We start from the raw sequence: 11,008 nt of genomic DNA, 5'->3' as shown, positions 1-11,008 counted from the left end.
AAAAGAAAGGGAGACCCCACCCAGTTTTTTTCAAATCTTTACAGTGATCTTAACTATTCCTTTTGCCAGTTTGCCCAGGGAGAGAGAGGCCAGAAGTTCAACTGGAAAATAAAACAAAACAAAACAAAACAAAACAAATAAAACCTTTATTGCTGGCATGTCCAGCTTCTGGATTCCCTTCCACCAGCTCAATTTTAAGCCAAGTTGTTCAAAATTTGGGGAAATTAACTTTCCTCAGTTTGAACAACGCATGTGAGGGGAGTGTCCTGTGGTATAGGAACACAACTATGCATCTGTGAAGAGAAGACAGAGGAGGAAAAAAGGAAAGAAAGTTTTTTGTTTGTTTCTTTTTCAAAGAAGTCTCAGTGATTCAGGAGGAATACAAGAGAAGTATAGACTGTGAAGATGACTGGTTACCCACCCATCTGGAAAGAAGGGAAAAGAGGTGTCCCTCAATTCCTTTCTCTTCCCAGTGAATACCTAGGGAACATGAGGGAGAGAAAAGAAAAGGCATCCTCCATCTTCCTTCCTTCCTTGTATCCCCGAGTCCCAGTGACCTCAGCAGGGTGCTTCTCATGGGTGTCAATGTAGCTTTGACCATGTTAACAGGGGGCCTAGATGGTGGGAATTATCCATACTCACCTATGTGCTGCCTTCCCCGTGCTCTCATAGAAAAGCTCCCTGTATTTGCAGGACTATCTGAACTCCTGACATGGTAGAGAAAACTAAAACAAAACAGCTTAAGTGCAGGGCAGGGAGGTGCCTGGGGAAAAAGCCTCTTGCTCTATGCAAATAGGTTCTTTCAACAGGGGAAAGACTTAATTGCCATATGCTCATTGCCCTAAGAACAGATGGAAATCACATTGTTTTGAATTGTGTAGCAGATGACTGGGTCAAATGCTCATTCTACCCAGTAATATTTTTGCAGTTTGCAGCAACACCCTCACCAGTATAAAAGGAGAGATAAGAGACATTTCAAACTGTGAATGAAGAAAAGAAAACTACCATAGAAAGTCAGGGGCCTCTAGTCAGCCTGCCACACTCAACCCCTCACAGGAGGGATCACGTGAGTGAGTGCAGGATCCAGCCTGCTGCTCTGTGTGCCAACCCAGAAGCAAGCTCTATGCAAGGACTGTACAGCCAGACCAGGTGTGGGGGTGCCTGTGGCTCCACAGTCCCCGAGGGGGTGTTACAGTGTTCCTATAGTTTTGCCGTTCACAGTCTGACAGATGGCAGTGTGTTAGCAGCTCAGTTGGTCCCTTGCCTTGTCGCATGGGGCAGTCGCCCTCTGCTGGCAAAGGCGAGGACCAGTATGACAGCCTTTTCTGGGTACCTGCACTTGGTGGGTCCTGAGCTCTTGTCCAGTGTCCAAAAAGAATCAGGTCACAGGAGTGATTGAAGGGTGGTGAAGCTGGAGAATTTTACTGAGCAATGAAAACAGTTCTCGGTGACAGGAGAGAGGGGAACTGGAGTGGGGACAGGAAGGGCAGGTCATCTTCCCTGAAGTCAGGTCATCTCTCCCTCCACTGACTGAGTCTGGGGTCTTTTTAGGCACAAGATGAGGAGTGCATGCTGATTGCTTTATGAGTATGCAAAAGAGTTTAAAGCAAAGGCACCACTCAAAAGGCACAACAGTGTAGAAATTCAATTAGGAAAGAGTAGATATATGTAAAATGGGTGAAAGGTGGGGACCAACCAGTGGAAAGTGTGCCAAACAGGAAGACAAGTTCTCAATCTGGTCTTAGGATTTAACTTGTAACTTGGCTTTCAGGCTTTAAACTGTCTTAGCTTAGAGGTGGGACTTCACCAGGTACCCACTCCTATCTGCCTAGGCATTGGGCTGCCTCCTATCACTATCAATTTCTAGCTTACATCAGGTGCAAGGTCCAATTGCATGTATGTTTAAAAGTTTAAATGTACTAAATGTACAGGCAATATTTCAAGTACTTGAAGATAATATAAGAAAATACTTCATTTCCCTGGAATAGGAATTTTTTTGTTTGTTTGTTTTTGAGACAGGGTCTGGCTGTGTCAACCAGGCAGTGGTACAATCTTGGCTCACCACAAACTCCAACTCCTGGGTTCAAGCAATTCTCATGCCTCAGACTCCCAAGTAGCTGGGATTACCGGCACACACCACCACGCCCAGCTAATTTTTGTATTTTTAGTAGAGACAGGCTGGGTCTTGAACTCCCGACTTGCCCAGGCTGGGTCTTGAACTCCCGACTTGCCCAGGCTGGGTCTTGAACTCCCAACTTCAAATGATCCACCCACTTCAGCCTCCCAAAGTGCTGGAATTGCAGGCATGAGTCACTGTGCCTGGCAGAGGAAGGATTTCTTAACCAAGGTATGAAAACTAGTAACCATAAATTAAAAGTTTGGTACAATGACATGAAAATTAAGAACTGTTCATCAGAAGACTACATAAAGAATGTAAAACTGAAGCCACAAATTGAAATAAGATATTTTCAATATATTTATCTAATGGAAGACTAGAATTAAGAATATATAAGGAACTTCTACATACCAAGAAGACAAACACACAATACAAAAATGGGTAATAGACATGAAAATACCATTTAACAGTAAGGAAAACAATAAGGATAAAAGCACAAGAACCGTATTAGGTACTGAGATTAATGAAATATCATTTTACATACATATAATTGGCAATTAAATCTATTAACATGAAGTGTTAGCAAGCTTATGAATCAATAAGAAATCTTACACACTACTGGCAGGAATGTAAACTGATACAACTACTTTGGAAAACAATTTAGAATTCTTTTGTAAATATTCACAAACTCCATGACTAGCAATCCCCTTTCTAAATATCTACCATTCTCATATATGTTTACCAGAAAACATTTAAAGACTATAGATGCATTATTCATAACACACACAAAAAAAATCCTGGAAAATAATCCAAATATCTCTGAAGAGAAGAATGGGTAAATATAATGTGGTATATTCTTATAATGATATTTCAAACTGCCATTGTTAAAAATCTGTAAAATACAGTATTTTATATGCAACAACTTGGATATATTTTGGAAACATAGTACCAGTGGGAAAACAATCTGGTCACTGAAGATTACTTCTACAATAATGATACCATTTTTTGTTATTCTAGCCTAGAGATTCAAGAGGAAAAATAGTTGCCCCATATATGTGAGCTAAATTATCAACAGAATTTTTCTGTTTAATAAAGCATTTTAGTAAATATCCTAATGTGTATATATATTAGTAGATTGTCATATAAGTAACAGACAAACAAGAAGAATAACATTTTAGATTCACAAATATCTTAATAACCATGGTTGGATATAATTGTAATAAATCATATTGATGATATAGACAAGGGACAATGAACAGGAAATTCCTTTTATTCTTTCTTACCTTAATTTATAGATATATCTTTAGCTGTCTTTTTTGTTTATAACCATACACCAAATTATTTTATATAATTTTCTGGACAATTTGATGCCTTAGAGTCAAATAAGACAACTAACTCTGATCATGAATTATGATAACCTTTGTACAGTTATTATGTATTCCAAATAAAGATTAGATTTACAAATTGACTTTATATGCATGGCTTTTCAACTCCAGAAGAACATTCCTCTGGAAATACATTAATCTATTACCCCTAGTGCCATTGGTCTTTGTTGTTCTTTTTGTTTGTAACCATACATTCCATTATTTTAGATAGTTTTCTGGACAATTTTATGGCTGATGACAGCTAATCCTGATCCTGAATTCTGACAAACTTTGCACAGTAATTATGTATTCCAAACTAAAGCTTACAGTTGAAGATTGAATTCATATACATGAGTTTTCAACTTCAGGAGAACATTCCTCATGAAATACATGAATCTATTACCCTTAGTGTCATTGGCTTAAGACTACTTGAAGAGAAAGTAGGAAACTAGAAGACATTGAGTAGGCAACTTCTAAACAATAGAAATAGCAGCAACCCTGTAATGTTTTGCCACAGAGATGGACACCAGCCCCAGTGAAGGTAAGGGAGTTGAAGTTCCCAACTCTGTCAAAACCCACAGGCACCATGAGGGCCAATGTCGTGTGCTGTGGTGTAACTGTACCTGATGCCTTTTCCACTACAATTATTCTCTCTAGAAATTGTAAGAACACCAGCATCTGTTTTCAAGACAGAAAACAACCAAAAGCTACTATCAGGTACAAACACTAGCCTGGCCTTTGTATCATTAGGAAAAGGTAATTAATCTTGTTTCAGCCTCTAAAGATACACTGTGAAAGGAAAAAACAAAATCTCTGCAATGCAAACAAATCTCACTAGTTTCTCTGACTTGTATTCCAAAATTAGTTCTTCTGGCCTTTACTTAAAACTGTAAGCATCACAAGGAAATCAGTGAGAATGGAATCATGTGCTGATCAAGTCCTTAAAGGGCAGAAACATTCACTGAAGTGAAAAGGATTAGTAAAGGGTGGAAAGAAAGACCAGCCCCTCCTAGTTTGGGTGAGCAGATTTGGGATTAATTATCAGGCAGCAATCCACATGCAATTAACAGTTCTGACGTGAGAGGACAAAAAACTCAAGCAGATATAAAACATTCAATTGTAAGAGAAGTTCATCAGAGACATCCTTCAGGATTTTAAGGTACTGGAAAGAAGTCCTATGGGCAGTGGGTGGACTCCTGACAAAATTCCATTAGTATAAGGGACTTTAAATCACAGAAATTAACTTGCTGGAAATCTGTTCCCAATTATTCCTTCAGCTCCAAGGTTAAATTAAATGTAATTAATGATGGTGACCTGCTAATTTATGCTTTTGATAACTGATATCTAGTATATATATAAGAAAAGAAAACGACAAAGACAGGTAATTTAATTATGTGGGTATCACACATGTGGGTGTTATACATGTCAAATTTTAAAGGTAAATTACTATTTTTATTATTTGCGTGAAATGTCATTTTCCATATGGATTCCATTTTGAAGGTGGTTTGGGAAGGGTTCATACCATTTTAAGTACCAAGAAAAACTTGCATAATCTCATTTTACTTACTCTTTTTCAGCTGAATTTTCATCTACTTGCTTCAGTCTTCTCTACACAAAAGGCTGCGAAACAGATCTTTATTTTGCACTCTTACTTTAAGCAGAATGAGTGCTCCTAAACTCCTCTCTCTGGGCTATATCTTCTTCCCCTGCTGCTTTTCAGCAGGCCTGGGCTCAATTCCCAAGAGAGTGTGCCACTGTTGAGGCTTTGAGAAGTGGTATGTGTTGCCCAGACCTGTCCCCCATGTCTGGGCCTGGGACAGACCGCTGTGGTTCATCATCAGGGAGAGGCAGATGTGAGGCAGTGACTGCAGATTCCCGGCCCCACAGCCCTCAGTATCCCCACGATGGCAGAGATGATCGGGAGGTCTGGCCTTTGCGCTTCTTCAATAGGACATGTCACTGCAATGGCAATTTCTCAGGACACAACTGTGGGACGTGCCGTCCTGGCTGGAGAGGAGCTGCCTGTGACCAGAGGGTTCTCATAGGTAAGTGGAGATATGAATGAATTCACAAGTCCTGCATGAGACTCAAGGCTCTTAATAAAATCTTAAATCATTTGAGCTGGAGGAATACCTGGAAATCATATAGCTCAACCCTCTCTTTTCATAGTTGAGGAAACTGAGGCTTAGAAGGGTTAAGAAACGCTTTTAATGTAAAGGGTTGGAGTCGAAGCTCAGAACTTCTGACCAATATTGTCTCCTGAAACATTGTTGAGCGACCACCATATCCTAGGAACTGTGTTAGGTATTATGACTAGTCAATTCAGTAACTCCTTCAGGTAAACATGTTAATTGTCATAGATGAGGTTCGGAAAGTTCAAACCCACACAACTGATACTTAGTAAACTTGAAACTCAGCTGAGAACTATCTATCTAGCCCTTATATTTTAGTTCTGCAGCTACCCCTGCTGACCCTTAAAGAAGTTTCCCACCATGATAATCAAATTCAGGTATTTGAGATGAAGAGTTTGGCCTGCAGACTAAATACTATTAAATAACAAAGCATTACACAGTAACAGCTAACAATATTTGATTTGTTCTGTGTGTGAGACAGGAGACTAAAGGTTTAACAGAACATGTATTGAGTCTTTACTATGAGTTAGGCCTTGGGCTAATTGCTTTTTATGTGTGTGCTCTTTGAACTTTCAATTCTATAAGGTAGGTATTATTTTTATCCACATTTTAATGATTTAAAAAAAAAAACTGAGGATTGGAAAAATGTGCCCAAAGTCATAGAATAATTTTCTGGTGTTAACTACTATGTTATACTACCTAATTTTGGAAGATTTATGATGTTAAAAAGATAAAAAAATTCCAACAAAAATGCCAATAGTGGGCAGAAATCAACATGACAAGGTCACAGAAACATCAAATCCATAGGTAAGATTAAACAAAGGTAATAGAAGTCATGCAGTAAATTGGAGAGAGGAAAAAGAGAGAGAGAAAAAAGGGAAGAAAGAGAGAGAAAGCAGGTTTGAAGAAAGGGTTTTAGTTAAGGATATTTTTAAAAGTATAAAATAATTTAAAACACATTTGAACAGATGGATAAATGGGTCGTGGTGTGTTACAAGATGACTATGCTCTTTCTCTACCCATCCCCTCAAGGCAGATGTTTTCATGCTTGAATTTTGTATCCCTAAAGTCAGGAGAAATCTTCTGGACTTAAGTAAAGAAGAAAAGAACCACTTTGTCCGGGCCCTGGATATGGCAAAGCGCACAACTCACCCTTTATTTGTCATTGCCACCAGGAGATCAGAAGAAATATTGGGGCCAGATGGCAACACACCACAATTTGAGAACATTTCCATTTATAACTACTTTGTTTGGACACACTATTACTCAGTCAAGAAGACTTTCCTTGGGGCAGGGCAGGAAAGCTTTGGTGAAGTGGATTTCTCTCATGAAGGACCAGCTTTTCTCACATGGCACAGGTACCACCTCCTGCGTCTGGAGAAAGACATACAGGTATGTAAGAAGCATTTCAGTTTTCAGACTCTTTACAGACAAGTTGCCTTGTTTGTAAAACATTTTAATTCACTAGTTTTCAGAAGCATCAGAACTTTTGATGAAAGAGCAATTTTATGTTACTAACCTGTCTTTGAAATTTCATTTTCTCCTTGTTTTGGTTACTTATTAATTAATCTTTATCTTAGTGAAGTGAAAATAAAGTAATATCAATAATAAGCAAAATGAGACATTTGCAGGAATGAATTAAAAGTTTAAAAATACTTTGCAGTTTAATTGAAAACGTGATTTTCATAAAACTTGAAACAGAAGAATCTCATTTGCGTGTCTTCCTTCTCTAATAAATAGAAGCAGATTCCTCCTCCTGGTCAAATAATGTGAGTTAGAGACTTCTCAATCTTTCCAGTCCCAAATGCATATCTCATCATTCCAGTGATGATTCCTTCCAATGTGGTACAGGGTTTAAATAATGAAAAAATAATTCCTTTCTATTTAGACTCTCATATTTCCATTGAACTACATTTTTCCATGTTCCCTACCCTTTGAGTCTTACAGAAGAAACCTATTAAAATATCACATCACTATGTAAGAGGACAGATATGTTAATTTGCTTGACTATAGTAATCACTTTACTATGTATATTTATATCAGAGCACCATGTTGTACACCTAAAATATATAAAATTTGAAAAAAAGTTAAAAAAATACCAAAATAATTTTGTCAGTCAGGCAATATTTTAGTGAAAAGACATTGGCTTTTATTTGGCACAAAGTGAACCTGAACTCAAGCAGTTATTTCATGCTTATTTTCTAAGCAGACAAGTTTCAAACATATTAAAGCATCTAGTTACATAGATTCTTTACTCTTATTTCGTTTACCAACTTCTCTGTTTCTTGAGAAAAACATTGAAATTTTAAAATAAAATTTTAAGTTGTTACATATCAACTAGGAAATCCACAAAGTAAACCTGTTTTCTATGTGAAATAACAGCAACGAATCTCCCCTTTCAAGTTAAAGTATAAAAATTAAGCTAAAACTATCTGAAGACAGGAAAGGTATTTAGATTCATTTATTAATTTGCAGAATGCTGTGCCAGCATTATTCTGAGAAAAAGTAAATGGTTAGAAGAGAGAATTAATACACTAAAATACAGTATAAAATATTCGTTTGAAAGTGCACTATCCATTTGCAGTTTGAGAGTGATTAAATGAATTCATCTGATACTTTGAACATCATATTTTATAGCTCTGATTGCAAGTAAGACATTTAATAGATTATGAGTAGATAAATCTGTCATTTGTAATTGACTACAGATCTTCATGCCTTCAAGTCATTTTCTCATGGGCACAGCAAAATGAAAGGGCAAGTGGAAAGTATCTGAAAGCTTCACTTTTGCCTGTGTAAACTTCAACCTCTATGACTTACATTTTAAAAACCCAACAGCACAAGGGATCCAACAAATTACAATTTAAATGTAATTCATGGTTGAAATGCCACATGAATATGCTCTGGCTCCCAAATGTCAGTTGCTGAACCACAAACGAATTCTTAATGATCCCGTGGAAGCTGTCACTAATTTTTGTGAACCACAATCATGGCTTCTAAAGGAGGACTACCAACCCCTGGAGACCAATAACTGGGGATAACTTGGAAAGCTTCTGGCTCTCTAAAACACCCAAGGATAAGAAAATGCTTCCTAGGAAGAGATTTAAAGTGAAAAAGTAGAAATATACTGAGTGCTTGAGAGATAAGATAAAACAATTGCGATCCCTACATTTAAATCCCATACCATAAATAGAACTACTCAAGGCCCAAAAGAAATGAGAAATAACAAGGAAATGTATGGTTTAAAGCACGAATGAAATAAGCATGTGATCTTGAGGCCAGCATTTTTAAAAATGTGAGATCAGCTCTGAATGGAAACTAGGTCACTGATCTAAAAAACAATGGGCAGAAAGATTTACTCCAGCTTCTGTTTAGCATTTTTATCAGTATAAGATTTAGGCAGAAGCCTGAGTCTTAAAAGTTTGGATTTTAAGGCAGCGTTCCCTAAATAAAACACCTTCCATGCTCAGTGTGAAAGAGTCCATGGCCAAACCAGAATCTAAATGCCTAGTCATTCAAATTAAATTTAAAAACAGAAGCAAAACAGAAATTAGCACTCCACAAAACATATTTTAAGGCTGGATCTGGCTCCAGACTAATAGTTAATGATGCTTGAATTAAAGCTAGGAAAATGGAAGAAGGTGGAAATGCCAATAAGTGGATGTTGTTATTGATAATTTTTTATATAACCAATATAAATGTAATTACCTGCCTAAAAAAGAAAAAGAAGATCCCTTATCCCTCTAAATCATTTTCAGAAATGTCTGCATAATAAGTTGAGTTTCATTCCCTCTAATGCCTAAATGACACCTTGTAATAAATTACCAGCTTTGTTAAATAAGGTTTTAACTCCTCTGGGCCCCTCAGACACCACTGATATACTAACCAGTACCTTATTGTCTGAAGAGAGCTAGTAGAAATAGGCTGTCAGAGAGTAGACCAAACAGAAAGGAAGAATTGTAAACAGAGGCAGAGAATATTAATGTGGTTTCTGTGATCTAGGAAATGTTGCAAGAGCCTTCGTTCTCCCTTCCTTACTGGAATTTTGCCACGGGGAAAAATGTCTGTGATATCTGCACGGATGACTTGATGGGATCCAGAAGCAACTTTGATTCCACTCTAATAAGCCCCAACTCTGTCTTTTCTCAATGGCGAGTGGTCTGTGACTCCTTGGAAGATTATGATACCCTGGGAACACTTTGTAACAGTAAGTTGCAAATGCCAGCTTGGAGTCAGAATTTCTTTTTAGATAAAGAGATTAAAAATGTTGCCTGGAAGGCCCTTCATTCTACTAGAGAATTCAGACTAAAATCTACTTTTATTATAGACAAACAATGTACCAGGCATTCATTAAGCCCCTAGAATGTTTAAGGCAGCGTATAAGTTGCTGCAGGGGAAACAGAAAGTGCCTACACATTTTTGCACTGCCTTTCTTGAGTAATTTGGTCAATGTCTTTCTAACCTTCTTATTTTGGAAATGTCTAGTTGTATACACTAATCCTCTTAGTTTTCTTAGCACTACTTAGTAGTCATGTGTCTTGTGTTGGAATTTCACAGAAAATGTTTCCTAAGAAAATGTGAAAATAGGCAAAAGTTGGAAATGCTCTGGGAAGAAAAAAAAGAAAATAAACAAACCAAATGTATGCTTGCAGTTATAAAGTTAGAAAACAAAAGGTGATGTGGGAGATAGTTTTTAGAAAAGGAGGATATGGTACTCATGTCTGCCCCCTAGCTTCTTTCCAGCTCTTCCAAAGTGAACAAAATAAGAGAATGCCTAACCAATTGTCCCAGCATCTTTCTCCAGTGATCTGAATGCCACCTCTGTCACAGGTCAAATTTCTGCCCCATGTAGATCTCTTCCTGAGCTTTCCGTTCTCTTCCTTGGATCATATTATTATTTGTGCCTGTGCTAGTAACACAAGGTTTAATTATTAGACACCCCCTACCTCATCTTATTTTTTGTTTTCAGGCATGTATGGCTCTCTTGATTGTTGTTCCGTATAAAAATAAGAGTTATGTGAAGTTGTTTTATTATTATAGTCACAGCATATTTATTCTACATATTGTATTCATCAAACATTAAATTATTTTATGAACTTAAATAAGGAATACTCTAAATTAATCAAGAAGAATTAGATATATATTTTCACCAGTAGATTATTTAGCAGTGTATAGGAATAAGAGAAGTGATAATATATGAACATTTTCTCTGTAGAAGTTTAAAACTTAGAATAAATTTGTATTTGGTATGCTGAATACATGGTCCCACCTTGTGGCAGAGAAATGAAATTCAGGATCAGGATGTCTGCAGATACCAAAGCATTTATTCTTTTTCTGACCAGGCCATTGTATTTTGGCCTGAGAGTTCTCTTTTTTTTTTTTTTTTTTTTTTTTTTTTT

At 37.1% G+C, this 11,008-nt stretch overlaps 1 protein-coding gene across 1 annotated transcript in view; it reads left to right on the top strand.

Moving 5' to 3' along the window:
* The first annotated feature begins 5,142 nt into the window (after nt 1–5,142).
* Nucleotides 5,143–11,008, top strand: part of TYRP1 (tyrosinase related protein 1) — a 17,615-nt gene continuing 11,749 nt past the window's right edge. The window contains 4 exon segments of the mRNA XM_017867194.1: nt 5,143–5,186; nt 5,188–5,525; nt 6,682–7,004; nt 9,612–9,816. Of these exon segments, the coding sequence (XP_017722683.1) occupies nt 5,143–5,186; nt 5,188–5,525; nt 6,682–7,004; nt 9,612–9,816 (910 nt within the window).

Source organism: Rhinopithecus bieti, unplaced genomic scaffold (assembly GCF_001698545.2).
Source record: "Rhinopithecus bieti isolate Rb0 unplaced genomic scaffold, ASM169854v2 scaffold_3067, whole genome shotgun sequence".
Taxonomy (NCBI): domain Eukaryota; kingdom Metazoa; phylum Chordata; class Mammalia; order Primates; family Cercopithecidae; genus Rhinopithecus; species Rhinopithecus bieti.
Note: the sequence above shows the minus strand (reverse complement) of the source record. Positions and strands in the feature narration are given on the sequence as shown.